This window comes from Calypte anna, chromosome 2 (genome assembly GCF_003957555.1).
Source record: "Calypte anna isolate BGI_N300 chromosome 2, bCalAnn1_v1.p, whole genome shotgun sequence".
Classification (NCBI taxonomy): Eukaryota; Metazoa; Chordata; class Aves; order Apodiformes; family Trochilidae; genus Calypte; species Calypte anna.
The window spans coordinates 103,258,132-103,278,616 of NC_044245.1; the positions used below are offsets into that span (position 1 = coordinate 103,258,132).

At 40.5% G+C, this 20,485-nt stretch overlaps 1 protein-coding gene across 1 annotated transcript in view; it reads left to right on the forward strand.

Moving 5' to 3' along the window:
- Positions 1 to 18,436, forward strand: part of COLEC12 (collectin subfamily member 12) — a 96,035-nt gene extending 77,599 nt beyond the window's left edge. Inside the window, exons 3-10 of the mRNA XM_030444077.1 lie at positions 1,773 to 1,895; positions 8,128 to 8,226; positions 10,859 to 11,905; positions 13,368 to 13,856; positions 14,268 to 14,404; positions 15,141 to 15,250; positions 16,951 to 17,096; positions 18,326 to 18,436. Coding sequence (XP_030299937.1) covers positions 1,773 to 1,895; positions 8,128 to 8,226; positions 10,859 to 11,905; positions 13,368 to 13,856; positions 14,268 to 14,404; positions 15,141 to 15,250; positions 16,951 to 17,096; positions 18,326 to 18,345 — 2,171 coding nt within the window. The 3' untranslated portion in view covers positions 18,346 to 18,436. The remainder of the gene's footprint in view (positions 1 to 1,772; positions 1,896 to 8,127; positions 8,227 to 10,858; positions 11,906 to 13,367; positions 13,857 to 14,267; positions 14,405 to 15,140; positions 15,251 to 16,950; positions 17,097 to 18,325) is intronic.
- Positions 18,437 to 20,485: the final 2,049 nt, after the last annotated feature.

A 20,485-nucleotide genomic window follows, 5' to 3' on the forward strand; every position in this document is an offset into this window, starting at 1 on the left:
GTGGTACAGGAGCTAACAGCCTTCCAAGTCCCAGTCACCAACAAATGGGCTATTGGACTGTCCATCTCTTTGCCAGCACCCTTCCTTCCCACCTGCACAAGCAGGAAAGAAGCCTTTCCCTCTGGAGTTTCTGTTCTTGGGTGCATGGTTACAAGTTTTTGTCTTATTATAATATTCCTATTCCTGAAAAAAGAACCAGGTTTCCACCACCTGATCTTATGCTTAAGCCCCGAGGAACTCCATCTATGACACTGCTTTTGTCACATGGCAATGAAATATGATGTCACAGATGAAAAGTTTAGAAAAAACATATGATGACATAATGTGGGAACTGGGCTAACCTGTGAGAGATGTGTTTCTGCCTTAGCCACGCCTCATATATATGCAGAGGGAATTGAGAAAAATGCAAATAAACACTGTATAAATCCTCTTCCTGTGTTGCTCCAATATGGTAATCCCTCCTTCAAGTACCCCAGGCTTAAGGAAGTCTCTGGAAAATGCTGTTCTTTGTGAGAGAAATACAGTTGACTTGATATGTTGGTCACCCATCCTCCATGAACCCGGGGGAAGTGGCTTGTGCTTTTCTCTTAAAAATTAAAAATAAAAGACCACTCTGCAGAAGGTCATGATTTGGGAAAAGTAAAATCAGCTGTGGGTTAGGCCTAGGGAGAAATATAAGCTACTCATAAAAAGCTACAGAGGAAGCTTTGATTAGTTAAGTTATCTGGTACATAGAATTTATTAGAGCTTGAAGTTTTCCTGTGGGACTTCCCTAATAGTTCACAAATAGAGTAAAATATCAAAGAAATGCATTTTCTGACAGACACGTAAGGCTACCCTCATGCTCTCCTGCTTAAAGCCTGTCAGAAGGAGGGATAAATCTAGCCCATTTGTTCCAGCAGAGTGGTCAGGTTTTCATGTTTTTACATGTTTGTTTTTCTGATTAATTTCTTGGTAACTTATTCAACGCTTCCAACTCTCCTGAGTTCTTCCTGAGGACCACATAGAGATAAGAGGAATATCTTTTCCCTAATAGACTCAAAGATATCAAACCATTCTGCAAAAGGGTATAAAATAGTAAAGGCCTGTTTTTTTCTCATCAACTTGAGGCCTTTTTTCTTAAACTTGTCCACAAGGGAAAATTCAGCAGCATTTTTCTGTTGGTATAGATGCACCACTAGCTTCACCAGTAAAGCACCCCTTCTCCAGACCCCTCAAAACCAAGAAAAACATTCTCTCTCCTTATGGAGAGAAAGTATTCACACAATAAAAATTGGTGGTAGGTAATGCCTACAATGCAGGACCAGTGCCCCCTCCCAGGTTTTCACAGTGCTATTTGATTTCTGTATTTTTCTTTAGCTGGAGCACTTACTGTCTCCTGTTGGCCCTGTAAGGTGACTGAATGCTGAGAAGGAGCTGCTGCATCTTGATGCCTGACAGAGGAGATGCTAATAAACATTTGACTTCCAAAGCTCCCCACAGTCTTGTTAGTACAACTTGAAAACAGTCCTGTCTCTCAGGAAAGCCACAAGTTTTCCAGTGAGGCTGAACCTACTTCTCTTCCACACACCAAAACCCCCAAAGTGATTGTAACACTAAGCTGATGCTTTAACCACCATGAAGATTAGCAGAATAGGCAGATAGACATCCATATATCATCTGCTTACATACATAATTTGGGTTTTAGAAAAGGCAGGAGAGTAAGTGGGGTGATAAAACCAGCAATGTGTTCTTTTCCATTATTTTAAAATTCTTAAAATCTTCTTTTGCAGGTATTCAAGAGGGGACACAGTGTACCAAGTGTAAAAACAACTGGGCACTGAAATTTTCCATCATCTTATTATATATTTTATGTGCCCTGTTAACAATCACAGTAGCCATTCTGGGATACAAAGGTATGTATGCATTGAGTGCTATGTTTCACTTTCAGCCAAGCATCCAAGATACCTGCACTTACTAGATATGCAGGCAGTTTATCACATTTTCACCTTACGTATCAATACCTTGGTAATGTTTGTTGTACACACTTGGTCATTCTTCCACTACAAAGGAGAAATGTAGGAGTACTAACTGAAAGACTCAAAGCTCTGTAACATGTGCTATACCTTGATTTCCCTGGGTCTTTTGCATATGTTGCACCTTTCCAGAATAAACATCTTTCTTGATGGAAGAGCCAAGAATAGTCTTACCTATTCCTTCATCACAGGAACAAAGTGTAAGATCAGTATTTGAAATATCTGGAAGAAAGATTGAATGAGGAGGTGCCAGTGTATTGAGTTATCTACAGTTATTTTGATGAATATAGAGGCTTAGATGCTTTTGACAGTAACTTCAAAGGTTCTTGTAGCTGAGCAACTCAGAAAAGGAGAAAGTTTCACTTGTGCAAGTCATTGGTAGGGCACACTGGAAGGTACTGCTTAAAATTTCCATACATCCTTGGCACTATTTGGCTGTAGACACTTATGCATTCTTACAAATGGGTTGATGTAGCTGCCTGCTTGTTGTGCAGCCACAGCTACCATAACTTAAATAAATAAGAGGTGAGGTTCTAGCAAGGAAAAGGAAGTGAGTAACATTGTTGTGAGTATTACAAAAAAACATTGCAGCATGTTATGGAGAAAGCCAAGTTAGCTGCTTGAGTATGGCTCTGAGAGTAGCTTCAAAACCCCTCCAAGAAGCTGGGTGAATATTCCTCTGATTAGCATGCAGTGCATCCTGTGCTGCCAACAGCTGCGCTCATAGCAGAGCTGACATCACCTCTGGTCCTGTGCCAGTGAAAGAAAAGGAAATTGTAGAAATAGGAAGGGATAAATACTTATTTAAGAGGATTTGGTACAGTTTTAAGTGGGAAGACAATTAAAACTGTTTGGTTTATATGGAAGATTTAGGCAGGGCAATGAAAGAGTGTGAAGAACAGGTAGACACATATGGGTATTACTTTTTCATCATAAAGCAGACAGAATGTGACATTAAAATAAAATATAAATAAATGTAGTACAAATATCACTGATCAGATGTCCTCTTGAAGGATGTATAGCTTGTCTCTAGAAGTCAGACTCTGAGGAAAAAAAACTTTCTGAGATTCAAAAACCTGTTCTTGATCTATAAAGATAAGATCATGTGGTTATATGGACTAAGGTAGGAAAATCTTGGGCCTTTTGCAGCTACAAATCTGCAGAGCTCTATTCACAGCAGATGAGTATGGCATCCTTCTGGGCTGTAACACAGCCACTATACAGCTGGGATTTAGCAGAATTTTCCTCAATAGAGATTTATACACCACTGTCAGTTCTGGTGCTCACCAAAAGACTCGGGACTCATCTGAAATCACAAACAGCATATCAAGTTGGAGGGTCTATTGCCCAATATGTTACTTTGGCAAACATTCATTCATGTGTGTAGGAAGCAATAGCAACAAGGAAACTGTCCAAAGAATCTCTCTGGGAGAGGGAGTTTCTCTTCCTCATTTCAATGCACACTTTTCAAGCTTCTTTCTCTATGGGAGCCTCTAGCACTTTTCCCTTTGCTTTTGAGTCCCCATCTTTGCTACACTCATTTCTAAACCTCCTTCTTGAACTGAGAAGGGTGATTGACTAGGGAAAAGATTATAGAAATGTGGATAATGCTGATCTTGCTCACAGGCCTTAAGACATCTTGGTGACTACTGCTCACTCACTTGGTGACTGCTCCACTTGAACACCAAGGGAATGAGGCATATACTGGAAAAAAAGTCCTGTTCAGTCCAAGTTATCCCATCTGTAACACCAAACAACAAATGCTCATATGTCAGGCATTCATTTTGCCTTTGGACCTGCAGCTTCAGAGCTTCATCTCCACAGTGACTAAGGGCTAATTTGCAGGGGAAATATGAGTTGCATAAAAGCCAAGCTGATGGCATGTAGTCAAAGGAATTTTTGTAATATTTTTGATCACTGGGGAGGAATTAGGCCTTAGAGGAAGAGCAAAATTCAAAATTTTATATAGCCCTTGAACTCTTCTCTCTGCATCGGAGTTTAGGTTGTCTTTTTTATTGCAATACTACACTGAAAGAAGGAATTCTGCTGGCATCAGGGATTCTTTTAGTTGCTTAGCTAGGTTTCCATGAAATTTGCCTCCCACACTTATATTTGTAAAGCCCAGAACTACTTTTAAAACTTTCATTTCCTATGTGGTATTTAGATATCCTTTGTGATTTCAAATGTTAAAACTACTAATCAGTGGATTAAATATGGCGAGCAAAAAAATAACTCAATGGGAGGCAAAGTCAACACAGAACAAACCTCCAAAGTGGTGATAAAAATTACATAGTAGTTTGGAGAAACCTGAAACCAAAACATGAATTAAACATCAAGGTCATGAAGGAATAGCAAGCTGAGTTTACTATTAGTTTGCTTTGAGGAGGCATATTATTGTTAAAAACATTAATAAGGTAGTATGTTATTTTGGGGGCGTGTTTTCTTAAATTAAAAGCAAAATACAGAGTTATAATTTTTCTGGCCCCAGCCAGTGTCTAATTAACCTATTGAAGGTGAATGATCTTCTGGTGATTTACTCCAGTGAGAGAAGCAAACCTGCAAACCCAGCTGGTAGTTTCTGGTAGTTCTCATTCTCTGGTCATTTGTTTTTAAGCTTCTTGACTAATTGCAACCATGACTTTCATCTACTTCTTTTGCCTGTCTCCAGGACAGAGTTTTCCTGCCATTACCAAGGGCCAACAATCCCTGGTAAGAAACCCCTGCTTCTGAAATAGGCATTCAGATGCAGGCAATCCTCACTATTCCTGTTAGCAGCTACTTGAAATTTTGGCTTCTTTTGGAGGGTCTTTACCACATTTTCCCCAGTCAGCCTGTTAGATGACAATGTAGACAGATCTGACCCAGCTGGGAAGGTGAAGCTACCCAAAAGCAAGATGAAGGCATAGACAGACTTTACATTTTTAAGAGCATCAGACTGTTAGGAGCAGCAGCGTGGTCTCCATAAGGGATATTATGACTAGTCTGCCTGTTTTGCTTTTGCTTTTTTTCTGAAGAAGATAAGAAGTGGTTGCTCAAGCCTGGGGTACTCCCCAGACGTTGACTTCCACTCCAGAAAGAGCTCCACATGCTCACCTACCACTGAAGACTTCACCCAAAGGTTGTGGTGGGAGCTACTGCCAGGGAAGGAAAGGCATTCCCAATAATAGGACATCCATCCATATGACCCCTTTTGACAGCAAGAGCAGTAACACCTACTTTGGCCACAGCTCTCTACCCATTCTATACAGAGTTCATCCTTTCCCCCTGCAGGGAAGTAGCAAGAAAGTAAATAAGCCACAGTTTGCTTGGGGAAGGAAGCAGAAGCTCACATCCCTTAGACCCATGATTTGTTTGACTATGGAAGCTAAGATCCTGCCCCTGTATAGAGCAAATACATGCATTGGTTTGTCTAAGGGGTGCCAAAATTCGGCTTAGCCTGGATCACTGGAAGTCCTTGAGCTAACCTTCCAGTTCACTTCTACTGTTTCTGCTGCTGGAGTTGGGTCGTTTGAACTTGGCTCTGGCCTCTCTCCTCTGCACTTCACACGACAGGACTATAACTGAATTAAAATAAAGGAAATAGTTTGCCTGATACAGCTAATTCTGCTCTTCACATCAGTTCATCTGGGTAAGTCATTGACAGCTTAGTGTCAAATAGACAAAAAATCAATACCTTGAGTATTTGAAAGCAGCCTTCTCTTCTTAGCCTCTCTAAACCAGCATCTTCCAGCTATGTATCCTGTGTGAGTCCCTCCTGATCCAGAGCTGCTGTCTGGCATCCAGTTACACACTAGAATGAAAAGCTTATGCTTTCTATAGGAGTCAAGCTCTTCAGGACAGAAATATCTTTTAATAATGCTCATTAGTGATCTTTCAGGCACTGTCCAGGCACAGTCTTCCCCACATATCATGGCCAATTGCCAACAATACCAGTAAGGCTTCTGATTAAAGTCCTGCTTCAACAAATTTTGGGGGTGTTCCACACAAAGAATGTCCATAGCTACACACCAGCTTCAGTCTTCTTAGTGCGTTGTGGGGCTTTTTTTACTTGGCGATGAAAACACTCTGAGCTGTTGTATCTTTAATTCTACCCACCCTCATCTAACAGCCAGCAGAGGCTACTGCATGTTGCAGTACTATTTTCATTTGCTTTGGACTCTTCAGGGGAATAGTTTAACAGAAGTTTCCAGTGTTAGATTTCATTCAACCGTTAAAACATTCCCGTTGTTTTAGGACAGCATAAAATCTCAGTTTTACAGACTTCAGATCTGAAGTACCAACTGGTTTTTATTTGAACAACAAAAGGAACTAACTACATTTCCTTTTCATTATTGATAATGTATGCATTTGCCAGCTCCGAGTGTATTGCATAACTGGAGGAAACAGGTGAATATTGCACTCAATCTGAACGAACAGGACCCATAGGTGACATTGCTAGTCAGGGCAGAGGCCCAGCAAAAACACTTTGAGTAGGCCTGTTTTTTAAATCCAGATGCTTTCACAAGGTCCTGTCTAAATGCCCAGAGCAAGCCATGTCTTTTACAGTGACTATCCAGAAACAAAGCAGAACACCAGAGGCTGAACAGAGAGCTGCCTCGAGCCAGCCAGAAGAAAAAGCCAAGTATGGTCCCCACACTCACTGCATGTGATGCAGAGGTGTATACATTGAATCCTTGGGGTCTGAGAAGTATCTGAAAACTTTTATTGATCTGGGCAGCAACCTGGAAGACAGCTGGGCAGAACACACAAGAGAATCAGCTTCATTCAGGAAAAATGAAAGCAATGAAAGCCTGATGCATAACCATGGTACCCAGAGTCAGAAAAGGAAGAACAAAAGTTTAAAAAGAAGGAGCACTCAGTGGGTAACACTTTAAAGATCTGGGATTCATGTCATTTCTCATGAGAGTCCTCTGATCCCCCCAGATTTCCACTTCTAGTATAAAATGAAGTCTTTACATAGCAACAACTTCTATGAGGCTACTTCCCAGCTGTAGATAATCTCATAGACACAGAATTAGCAATAGCCCTTACCCCACACAGATTTACAAAATTGGCTTCACTATCTTGGGACATGGGAAACTCCTTGTTTCTTTTCTTTGAAAGAGAGGGCTGGCACAGTAACTCATGTAGCATCTCCCAGGGTTGGTGCAGATCCTTTTGTTCCTGATGTAGCAAGAGAGCTAAATAACTTGCTGATGAGAAGAAAATTTTGCCCCAGTTTTGTTTTGGATGCAAAAGTGTATTAAATTAGGTTTGGCATGGAAGCTGAAGGCTGCCTCTCACCTTGCAGGCATTTCACATTTTTATCCCTGGGAGCCACTCTGGGCTCTTAATTGGTTGTTCTGCTTTTTCTGGTTCCATATCAATTCCATCAAATAATCAGCTTGTCTGAATGACAAGAAAATGACTCAGACATTACAAAATAAGGAGCACATCAGCCATAAATCTGCATTTGCTGAATAACCATCATTTCAATCTTAATGAGGCAGAATGGTTTCAAGACCATTTTGAGTGATCTGTACCGTTATCAAGATGTTTAAAAGTTGATCCACAAAACATATAGTAATTACAACTTTAAACTGCTCTCTCAGACCAAAGTTTGTGAGCCAGGTAGCAACTTTTGAAGATTAACAGGCACAGTGAAAAGAACAACCAACCAACCTGTTATTTTCAATGAGAAATGGCTGACAGCAAAATAAAAGGAAGTATTCTGAGCAGAGCTCAGCTCTGCTTGGAGTAGGGAAATATTGTTAAAAGAAAAAGACTTGGTTCATGAGGAAAACCCTCAAAAGGGGATTTTCTAAACTCAGGAGAGAGATTGCTCATGAGAAAAGAAATGTTTGGAAACTGTTGGCAGACTGAAGAACTGAAAGAATGCTGGGTCCCACCAGCAGATAGGAGCTCATCCTTCCAACAAGTCACAGAGCAGCAGCAAAGTGTAGTGGCAAGCAAGGTAACTTTAAGGTGGGGGGGGTTGTTTGTTTGGTTTGTTGGTTGGGGTTTTTTATTATAATGGTGAGATTTTTTTTTTTTTTTTGCTTTATTGTTTGTTAGACTTTTTTCATAATTATACTTTTCTTCTTTTCATAACATACTGTTCTTTTTCCCCTAGTTGTAGAAAAAATGGACAATGTGACAGGTGGCCTGGAAACATCCCACAGAAGATATACAGAGAAGCTCACAGAGGTGGAGAGTGACCTGAAGAAATTAGGTAATCTACACACAAGCAAAGCCCTTTTGTATTATGGTTTGGGATGTTCTCCAGGCAGGCAGCAGCAAATTTGTCTGAAAAATCTCTGGATATGACAAGACACGGCACTTCTATACCAATTTTTCAAGTACTTGGGAAAACTTTGTAAAATAGTTAAGATCAGCTCTACTTAGGGCAGCATTTTAACCATACTGTAGTATTTACAGATCCCACTGAAGTAATTTATACTACAATAAACAGACACTTAAAGGTTGTCCTCAGGAGAGAGTTTTCTCTGAGGCAGAGATGTAAAACAGCAGAAGCTGTTGCATGGAGCAAGATATTCTACATAGAATGAAAATCTGTCACCCAGCCTTCTTGATGCTGTTTTAGCAATCAGTTTTCAAAACTGAAGGTTAATTTAAGGACTGCACAAATAATCAGCTGCTCAAAACTCATGTGTGAGGCAAGCTGGTTACTTCCATAAAATGTTTTTTTAATCTTCTCAAGGAATACAAGACAAGGTTGTTGTGAGTTCAGGTCCCCCAGGTGATGTCACAGTTCTCTTTTTCTCAGGAAGATGAAAAAAGATCCTGGGTAAAGAGTCTACTCACTAAGTGTACATTTCTACATTCCTTCATTGTTCAGAAAGGAAGCAGAACTGTTTATTATCAATTTAAATTTACATAGGCTTACAGTCTTTATAGTTAGTTTTGACATCGCTATTGATATATACACGCATGCATTTGCTTCTTGAAATAAATTTTGTTTAGCTTAAGAAACCATGTATTGAGATATGTATTTCTAGATGAAAATTCTTGCTTGCTTGCAACTTGGTCATAATTTTTTTTTAATTTTTGCCCTCAAAAATTAGCTGCATTCTGAAGTATTTGCACACTGCATTTCATTCAAAGATACAAGATGATCCAGTGGAATTTACTTTTGATGATGCGTATAGAAAAGTAAATGTTAGACCTTAAAGCCATGAAAATGTTAGACCTTTTGGGTTATATTTGCATTATTGTATTATTTTGATTAAATTGTCACAACTTGGGGCACCTTTGATTCATTCACACTCACAATTTTTACACGCTGCTGGATGGATGGCCAGTGAGATGCTCAGGACCAACAGTTCCCATTTAAGTGGACTTGCCGTGGAGAAAGGTAAAAAAGTTATGGGGCAAAGTGTGTATGGGAAGCATAAAGGTAAGAGAAATGCCATAGGGCCAGTAGGGTAACAACATGTGGGGAATGAGAGACAGCCCTTCAGGGATTAGCTGAGTGTGGACCTGGCATTTGTTAGAACTGTGTGAGGAACACAATATAACCTGAACTGTAGATAACAGGTAAACATAGGGTCAGAACTTAGAAGATCCTGGAGTGAGGTAAGTGGCAGAGAGAGGAACTGTGCTTGGGAAGATGCCCATCCAAGGAAAGAGACCATAACCTGTTCAGACTGAAGTCTCACAAGTTGCCATCTGATGTTTGCCATCATGACTCACTGGAACACACCAGAAGAAAGCTCCATATGCAGCTGTATTCACTATAGTTTATGAAAACCATCCTAATCTCTCTTGGAGTTTTGTGACATGATGGACTTCAGACTGCCTAATTCCTAAATATAGTTGCACTTAGATGAAGACAAAAATATATGGAGTATGTGTAGGAGAGGGAAGTGATTGAGTTCAGGAAAGGGAATCTTCCCTGAAAGTGAGTGTTGATTGCTGATATCCTTGGTTTCTGTGTTCTGGCTATTGAGTTGTGCAGCCTTAAAAACTTAATCATACCAAGGCAAGCTTCCAGAAGTATTCTGTAGGATAGTGTAAGCAAGAACATAAATATTCTTCAAAGATTAAAGATTTTGGCATTGCTCAAACTCAGGACATGAGGAAATAATAACAACAAAATAAATATCATTAAAAGTAATAGTAATATGTCAGAGAGAAAACCAGAAATATGCTGTGATATCTGGAGTAGCCTGCTGGCAAATCTTTTTGTCTCTAACCCATATTGTTTTTAAATAAGTATTAGAACTTCTTAAAAACTAAGGCCAAGATTTTGAAAAAGTGAAACATATGTACATGCATATATATGTGTCTTGTCCCACTTATGTCACTCCAGAGTGTTCTCAGCTCTGATTCTATGTTTACCTGTTGTTTATAGCACACATTATATCATGTTCCTCTCACACATAGCAATGAAGAAATTCCACCTGCCAGGAAAAGGATGAAGAAAATACAAACAGCTAAAATTTACTTCTGCACTTTCAGCAAAATCCAGTTGTAACTTCAGAACATACACTTACTGATGCCACTTTAATATTCTAGATTCTATTTACCATTTAGAATACAAAACTCCTTGACAGCATATATTCATCAGTTTCTAATGACAGTTTTTCCTGTATATGATAATAGAATCACAATTCTGTTCTTCTCAGCAAAACAAAAGAACTTCATTGATTCCTCTTTGTTGTTTTTTTTCTCTGTGTAGTGGCATAACTTTGCCTAGTGGTTTCTCTTTTCTGGGAAAGACAGACATTCTACTAACAGAACATTATGACAAGCTGACTGTACTTAAAATACATTGTACTTTTTATACTGTGATTTAAAAAGCTTATCTTAAGGGCTTTCAATTTTTTCTTCCTGTACAACAGATGACCAAGCTGGACAAAAAGCCATGAATACTAACACTGAACTGTCTAGCTTCAGATCGGACATTCTGGCTCTTCGTCAGCAGCTTCATGACATTTCAGAGAAAACTTCCAGAAACAAAGATACACTGGAGAAGCTGCAAGAGTCTCGAAATGTGTTAGATGATAGACAGAGTCAAATGAGAAGTACCTTAGATAGTAACTCCTTCATGATCATCAGTGTCAATAAGACTCTTCAGGCATATACCGGCTATATCAACAATCTCCAGCAAGACACTAGTAACATCCAAACAAACTTGCAAAACCAAGTGCATTCTCACAATGTGGTCATCATGAACCTGAACAACTTAAACCTGACACAGATACAGCAAAGAAATCTTATTAGTGTCCTGCAGAAGTCAATGGAAGATACAAGCTTGGCTATTCTAAGAATCAAGAATGACTTTCAAAATCTGCAGCAGGTTGTCCTTCAAGCCCGGAAGGACACTGACTGGCTTAAGGAGAAAGTACAAAATTTACAGATTCTGGCTGCCAACAACTCAGCATTGGCAAAAGCTAACAATGATACACTTGAAGACATGAACAATCAGCTCAGCTCCTTCAGTGGGCAAATGGAGAACATCACCACAGTTGCCCAAGCCAACGAACAAAGTTTAAAGGATCTTCAGGAACAGCATAAAGAATATGAAAACCGAACTTCTGCCAAATTCAACCAGATAGAAGAGAGGTTCCAGGTCTTTGAAACCGATATAGTCAGTATCATTAGCAACATCAGCTACACTGCTCATCATCTACGGACACTGACCAGCAATCTCAATGAGGTCAGGACAACTTGTACAGACACCCTAAGTAAACATTCAGATGAACTGATTTTTATGAACAGCACACTAGCCAATATTCGCTTAGACTCTGCATCTCTCAAGGTGCAGCAGGATTTGATGAGGTCAAGGTTAGATGTTGAGGTTGCCAATTTGTCTGTAATCATGGAAGAAATGAAGCTGGTAGATTCCAAACATGGCCAGCTCATCAAGAACTTCACCATCCTACAAGGTATGAAGCTTCCCTAATGATGCCTATAATTGTTTATGCCTAATTCCTGCTTGCCTTACCTCTTTAGTTCTGTAGAAGTGAGTGCATGATGGTAAGGAGTCCTGGTGTTTTCCATTATTTAATCCTAAACTTTGGAAATGTAAATGTGGCTGGGATATTCTTTACTAATTGTCTTATGCCTTCTTTACATACCTAGAATAGGGATGTTATGAAAGAAGGTTCTGACTTAGCAAAATTTTATTCTGACTGACTGATTGGATCTGCTTTTGATTTAGGTTCTAAAATAAGCTAATGAAGGTGTGGAACCTCAAGAAACCAATCCCTTGTGAGGAGGAAATGGCTAAAAAATATACATTGGACCATTCCCAGAAAGGTCCACCCTCACTGAAAAACAAGTTGCTATTTCACTTTAAGCCAGTTGTTAGTCTGCCAGAAAACATCCTACTTTGCTTAGTTTTTAATGCTGAGATATTTTATTTTCTCCAGAAATAAATAGCATTAGGTTTAGGAGGTTTCTCCCAGCCAAGTATTATACCAAATTAAAAGAACACTCATATTTCAAACCTGATGTGAAGCAGTCAGGCCTAAAACTCTAATCACAAATATAAATCTGTTGCTCCAAATAAACTAAGGCTGAATTAGAGCCAAAATCATATGTCAGTAACTTTAACCTTTTTCATGTCAACCAGGCCTAAATGACTCCAGGTTAAGCACTGATCTCTGGAGGAGTCTAAATGATGTAGATTGGCAATTAAATTTGCTCATCCATGATCGGAATCCAAAATTATTTTGTGGTTTATTGCAGTCACAATACTGCCATTTACTGTCATATGTATTGTTCTCTTTCCTGTTACAGCCAGATAGTTAGCAAATAGTACTTCTGGTCTTTCCCACAGTTGGCCAATTGCTCGCTATCGTTTGTCGATATGAGTTCATCATTATATCTCTTCTTGACAACCTTTTCTTGACAGAGCAGGCAACAGGGTCATTGCAGGAGAAAAAGACTTGTGGTCTAAGAGCAAAGAGATGGGACTAGAAGGCAAAGGGAGGGCAGCAGAGTGAGAGAACAGGAGCATCAACATTCAGGTCTACGTGCATCAACAGCACAGAGTGTGTCTTGCAGGGAGCAGCTTCTTGGCTGGCCACCTGGGGCTGGTCACACTGGCCAGTTCACAGGACAAGGAGCATAAAATGATTTCCTAATGTGCATCAGAGGATTTTCATCCGTAGCCTATATTCCATGGATGTTCAGGAAAGAGCAATGGTTGGAGAAGCAGTACTTACTACAACCACTGCTTGCAGTAGCTGTTAGCCTGGTTTTCACAGTGCTGAATATCCAGTGGTGTTGTTCTGAGATACATTCACCAATGATCTGAGATACATTAACCAGAAAAGCCCCCATGTGGGCTTTTTGTTGTGAATTCTCTCTATATCTCCAATTTTAATGCTCACATTGTTTCAGGCCCTCCTGGTCCCAGGGGACCTAAAGGTGACAGAGGCCCTCAAGGTCCTCTTGGCCCAGCTGGCCTAAAAGGACAAAAAGGGGAGAAAGGAGAGCCCGGACCACCAGGACCTGCAGGTGAGAAGGGCCCACCTGGGCCAGCTGGGCCACCAGGAGAAAAAGGAGGGAAAGGTTCCAGAGGATCACCTGGCTCCAAAGGTCAGAGAGGTTCTCCTGGCAAGACGGGTTCACCTGGACCAAGCGGAGACCCAGGACCACCGGGTCCACAAGGCAAAGATGGCCCACCTGGGCCACAAGGCCCACCAGGATTTCAAGGTCTGCAAGGAACTGTGGGAGAGCCAGGGGTACCAGGACCTCGAGGACTACCTGGGCCACCTGGAGTCCCTGGGCTACCTGGTCCAAAGGGCCCACCTGGTCCACCAGGGCCACCAGGTCCAGGGATTCCAATGGCACTACAAAGTGAGCCTACATCAGAGCCCGAGGCTAATGGTAAGCTATCAACTCACCATGTTCATCTTTTAGTGAGATACAAATATACCTGGGGGAGGGTGGTCACCTTCAAATAACCTCTGCTCCCTTGTACTAAATATCTCGGATTTATCACAAAGAGCCCTCCCTGTTAAGTGAAGCCATACCTATTGGTCTTCCTTCTGATGAGCTTAAACTGATTTAAGTTAATGTTTACAGCTAGAGAAAAGGCAGGAGTAGTGAGAGTAATAAATAATGCCCTTGAGCACATGGTTCAGTCTTGATTTATGCAAGTCAGTAAACCCTTGTGTTTTAGATAGCAGCATACTGTAGATGGGTGTGGGATCCTCTACTTGTTACTATGCAGAAAGTTGTCACTGGCATGTAGATTTATCAGGGACTGGTTAAACATCCCAAAATTTGATATGGCAGGCTGTTCTCGTCATTGGAAGAACTACACGGAAAAGTGCTACTACTTTTCAGTTGAAAGAGAAATTTTTGAAGAGGCAAAGTTATTCTGTGAAGAGAAGGAATCCCGCTTGGTTATCATAAACAACAAAGAGGAGCAGGTAATTGCCTTCTCTTTCTGTTTTTCAAGGAGAGAGTTGGGGGTTATTTAACATGTTGAAGCCACAAGGCAACTGGGAAGCTGAGAGCATCGTGAATTCATACAGTGAAGTAGGGACAGTGATTGATTCCAGTGGCTCTCCGTGTGCAGAAGGGCAGAGTGAGCTCATGGTAACCCTCAAGGTGATGGACACAGAGCAGAGAGGAAGGTTGGCAAGAATTGTAGGAGCTTTTAACCTTTAAAGATGGAATCCATTAGGCCTTACATATAGTCAAAGTGTATTCTTTGCACTGATCAAAATAGTGTAATTTTAAATTGTTTGGTTTAATACATGCAGCCTAAGGCTACTGTGACTCAAAAATACATTTAATCTAACTTTAAATTCTAGCTATACTTTTGCTATTCTTCAACATAATTATTTGGTATAACAGTGGGGATGTTAGGATACTACTGCTTACACTTTGTGTTCTTTCATTTTGTAGCGATAAAATGTTGTCTGGCTTTATGTCAGCCTAGTTTTCACAACTGGGTCTCTTTACCTGACATGCAAACACTGCTATAGATTCTAGTGTGAGGAAGGGGTTGCAAGGCCAACTCTTGCAAAATGTCTTCAGCTTAGAAAAATGTCTCTGTCCCTTCCTATTCTGATAACGAAGTTGCTCATGAAACCCGAGTAACATACTGGCTCCAAAGACGGCTGTGTTTGTTTGTTATGGACTAAGATCTCTCTTCCACAGCAATGGATAAAAAGGCAGATTTCTGGAAAAGGCAGCTTCTGGATTGGACTAACAGATTCAGAGAAGGAAAATGAATGGAGATGGCTGGATGGGTCCTTACCAGTTTACACGTACGTAAATAAAAAGCAATGGTGTTTATTTTCTGCAGATGCTACCACTCTTGCTGACACTTCTAAGAGCAACATCTAGAACTTATCCAATGGATTCAGAGGGTTGTAGGTGCCAATGAATTAATTTGTAACTGAGGGTGCTATCGAACTATGTTTTTCTCTCTTCCTTCTCCATGCACAAAGCTTTCTTTCCCTGCCAGAGGGAAAACTGAATGTTGAATGAAAGCATCATAGAACTGCATAGCACAGTGTTTCTTGCCAAGACATTCTCTCCTGACTTTTATTACAAAGTTGAGATGGAAAGCACAGACAGTTTTGCTGTCTTGGTTTGAATTTTCCTCATTTGCATTACAACTGGCTATAAATAGAGTGCTTGTTCTGATAAAAAATGACCAGCCTTTAGATAAAGCCCATATCCAAGTGGAAAGAATGAAACATAAAGAAAATGTATGAAACTGGGGTCTCTAAGCTTGGGCCAGCTGAGAGCTGAATTGGCAGCTCTCCAGGAATTCTAGGGCTACACCTAATTTGTCCTAAATGGAACAGATTGTAGCCACCCAAATTTTTAATACTGAGGAGCGGACTACACACTTTATAGAGCTGAGCATGCTGTGCTGCAGAAAAACAGGCTACAGTCAGTCAGATGTTACGAAATGATTAGCTGTGATCTCACTGGTGTTCATTTTGATGAGAAACATGGAAAAAGTCAGATGTACTTCAAATGAGCCGTAATATTTTTCCCTTTTTCTTCCTCCCTGTTTTCGTTTTTCTTTTTGTTTATAGCAGTGCTGTGACTGATTCTCACTTCAGCCACTGCTTTCAATGGGTTTCCACTACTCTGTGGTTTTAGGTGCCCTGTCGTAACCTCAGAGCTGTCAGTTACTGATTTTCAAAGTATTTCCTTACTTCTGAAAAGCTGAGTGTCCTTCCAGGTGCCTGGTCAGACACTCTGTGTCAGACAGGCATGTTTTTTAGCTGAGCATGGACCGTGTCAGCCAGAAATCACGAGCTCCTGTCAACAACCTGTTTCTTCAGGAAAACGGAGCTTTTAAGTCCCAAGGTTGGAAGTGTTTCACACTTGTTAAACAAAAACAGGATGAGGAAATGCTTGCTGCAAGCTTTTTACATGCTGTGTTAAGTTTCACCATCAAAGCTAACAGTCTGAAAAGATAGGCGTATATATACTTCGTACATTCCTTGTAAGTCAAAAAATTCCCTTCCCATCCAAACACGGGTCTGTAAAACAGATAAATGTTTGCTGTGCCTCCCAAAAGGCCTTCCTGGGTTCAATCAGAGGGCTGAAGCCCCTTTGCAGTGAGTGATGGTGTCCCGGGCAGCACTCGTGATCCGTCCGGCTCCTCTCGGTCCCATCTGCCGGCAGGAACGCAGTGCACAAGCTTGCAACCTTGGAGCAATGCACATGGAGCACTCTCACTGTATGTGTGTGTACATTCAGAACCTAAAATAAAGCTCATTGCTCTAATTTTAGGTCTCTTGAGTTCTGGCAGCCCGAGGCCAAATAGATTCCCTTCTCTGTAATACATCTGTTTCCCATTTCCAGCAAGAGTCGCGTATTGTTTGTTTCAACGTGTATTTCCCGTTCAGAACAGATCTCATGATGTTTTCGTTAATTTCTTGTGGTGAAAAACTGTCACGTGTGCTGCGTTGTGCAATCATCTCTCTCCCTCTTTGATTGAAAGAAACTGGAAAAGCGGGCAACCTGATAACTGGAGCCATGGGCACGGGCCAGGGGAAGATTGCGCTGGGTTAATCTATGCTGGGCTCTGGAATGACTTTTACTGTGAAGATGTTAACAATTTCATTTGTGAAAAAGACATGGACAAAGGTAAGCAAGGTGCTGGGTTTCCTTATTTCACCCTACCTCAAATTCAAGTAAATTTGCCACAGCTAGGGGGGAGAAGATCCAGGCATAAGGCTAGATGCACTGGCAAGTGCCTTGTTGAGAAAGGACAACATTTGGAACACTTCTACTCAGATCCAGCCTAACATGGTCCTTTCTGACACTCTGAGTAATGCAAATTCTGGCTTTATTGCAATAAATCTGGTGTTCTTTTGCTGCAAAAGGGCAGCCTTCAAGCTGGTTATAGGCATACATAGCATGCTCTGCAGCTTGACCATCTCCTCTAGGCTTTAAACACGCCTAAATTTTCAAGTGGGATTTGGCACACGTGCCAGATCCCGGCCACCCTGAGAGCTGTTTTTATAGACTCAATGGCTATGTAGGAGGGAAATCTGGCTTTTGGGATGGCTCAGGGACAAACACTTCAAAAAACAAATAGATTCTATTTGGGGGTTTTGTGTAACAGGAGGCACTTGGTGACTGCTAAGGAGGTCTTAACATTCCCACCACTACCAGGAGACATCCCAGAGGGTTGAGAGGCTGGGTCTGGAGGCCATAAACAACTCATCTGTTGCAGCTGGAGTGAAGGACTCATAAACTGCCCATGTGGCCCAGCAGACACCCTGGTGATTGCCACAGGGCATCTCTTTCTGGTTACACAGGCATTGCTGCCAGAGCAGAGGGCAGGTGGTTTATGTGTCTGCTTTGAGCCCATCCCCATCATCACAGAGCTGGGTGGTATTTGTGTTGCTGGTGGGGCTCTGCCCAAAACAGTCTCTCCTTCATACAACCTATGTAAACATTGCTTTGCCAGGGGTGCAGACCATAGGCTTGAATTTCAGTGAAGGCAGATGGAAATGTCAACTAGAGCCAAAATTAAATCCCATCCATGAAAAATGCCCCCCTAAAACAAAACAAAGCAAAGTGCTGAATAAGCTTCAGGTGTGTTTAACTCTCAGAGTCCAGTGTGAAGGACTGTGTGTAAGTAACATAATTTGCCCTAGTTTTCCTACATACATTTGTTATTTTAGGAAAAATTCCTGGCTTACAAACATCCTCCAGGATTTGCAGGATCTGAATATGAGTCCACTTAAATTTTTAATATACCTTGACTGCTATAATTTTTCCTTTTGGGAATGCATTTAATCTTCACAGGGTTTTTACATTATGTTGGTTTTTTTTTTTTTCTTTTTCTGTTTTCTCTCATACCATAGGGCAAGTATTTGGAGTGTAATAGGCTGGGACTTTAAAGATACCTACATATCATGGAAATTTACTTAATGAAGAAGAAAATCCTGGGAGAGAGCAACATTGCCTACCAAAACTGAAAGGAAAAAACCCAACAAAATGACAAAAGCAAGTGCTAAAAACTGGTATAAATGCATAAAGGAATTCAGCAGCAACTCTTTTCCAGAATCCTGCAATCGTTTGAGGCCTTTCAACCCACAGCATCAGGAAATACCGTTGGACTAATCCTGTTATAGATTTTCTTCCCAACCAGTAACCACATACTTGTGTCTCCTGAGAAAAGACATTCTGTTAATTTGAGTAAAACTGTTGGTCACTCATATAGAAAAACATATAAAGCAACTGTGTAAACAGTATGTTTCATTTGCTAAAACCCCAAATGTAGGAAAATTATACTGATAAACAAATATATAGATTTTATATAAATATATATATATAGTCCAACTCTTATCAATAATATGGAATATACTTTTAAGAGCTTTTAAAACTTTGTATTTTTGTACAAAACATTTGCTTTTTACAATTGTTCTCTTTTTTACTGACTTTTTTTACAAAGATAGTGCACAGGGGCCAAAGAAAACAGTAAAGGTACTAATAACTCATTAAGTTTTGCTGTCAGGCCGAGCTCAGCTACAGAGAAATATTTTTCCCATTAGAAGTACTTGTACTTTCCCAGATGATTTGTTCTGGTTAAATAAATTTTAAAGCAGATTTTAGATAGTGTTTTCCTTATTATATGCAGTCTAGTCTATGTGTGTAACAATTAAGTTGAATAAGGACTAGATATTCATTACAGCTCTGTTCACAGCCAGTATACTATCAGGGTATTATTCAAAGATCATGCTAACAGAAGCTTTTCCTTCTTTTCTTCCTACCTACCTGCCCCCCTGCCTTCTTTCTTGCCTGCTTACCTACCTTCTCCCCAGCCTGCTGGCTTTCCTGCCTCCCAGCCTGCTTGTCTTCCTTCTACTCATGAGAAAATTGCCACAGAAGTAAAAGGCTGAGTTTTCAGAATGATTTTTGAAATGTTTTTCAATTCCTTTTCCCTTCTCTTGAGGAATTCTACCCCAGTAGGTGTGACCCAGGTTGCAAGTCTAGCCCGGGTGAAGGATTGTATGAAAACAGAAAGAAAGGAGGTGCACACATTGAAATATGTTTGGGTTTAAGGCAGATTTCTAAATTTGGTAAGAAAAAACATGCCATGCTCAGAAAAGTCTCATCAGCTTGCACTTCTCTTGCTTTGTAAATGGATCTCTCTGTTTTCTTGGACCGGTATGTCCCTCCTAAACAAACTAGAAAATAAAATATGCTGCAAAACAGAAAGTAGTATGGCTAATGAGATGATATCATCATCCAGCCAGTTTCCTCCACAGTCCCTTGAGCCGTTGTCTAGGCAGCAGTGTTGCTTATCAGGAATTAAAAAAATTAGCAACCAGTTCATTAGCAGAAACCCCTGGTTTCTGTTCCCAGTTTTTTACTCTTTGCACAGTCACCCCCTGTACCATGAAGGAAGTTGCTTTGGCTCTTGGGAAGGGGAGTTGTTTTTCCATTGCCTCCTGACCTGCCGTTTACCTTGGCTGAATGCAGATAAGTTTGCTGAAATACTGCAGCTCTGTTGGAAGGAGACAAGATTTTGTACTTGACATTTGCAAAAATTGCTCCTAAGACCAACCAATTAAAGCCTTTTGTTTTCCTACATCCCATATTCCCTCAAATGCTCGTTCAAGGGGGGAGTGGCTTTTTAATTTTAACTGTAATTTCGTTAAAGAAAAATACATAAAATGTACATATTAGATATAAGACAGGAATAATATGAAATTTGCATATGTTTAATTAAAAGTGAAAAGTCTGTGTATTAGAGCTGGAGAAACCATGTGTTGCTACCTTGGAGGCAAGGCTTTTCATTGGACAGCCTGAGGTCCCTGGGACTTTTCATTTGGCTTTTTCATCAGGTTTTGAATGCAACATGATTCTGCCATACACCTTGTCACGCTGTAACTAAGAGTTGTGTGTAGATACACTCTGTAGTGTTTACACAGCTATTTTGACAGTGTCTATGGAGATAATGTTAAAGTACTGGTTTCAGATAACGTGGTACAAAACTATTACTTTGTGCACCCAGAGAG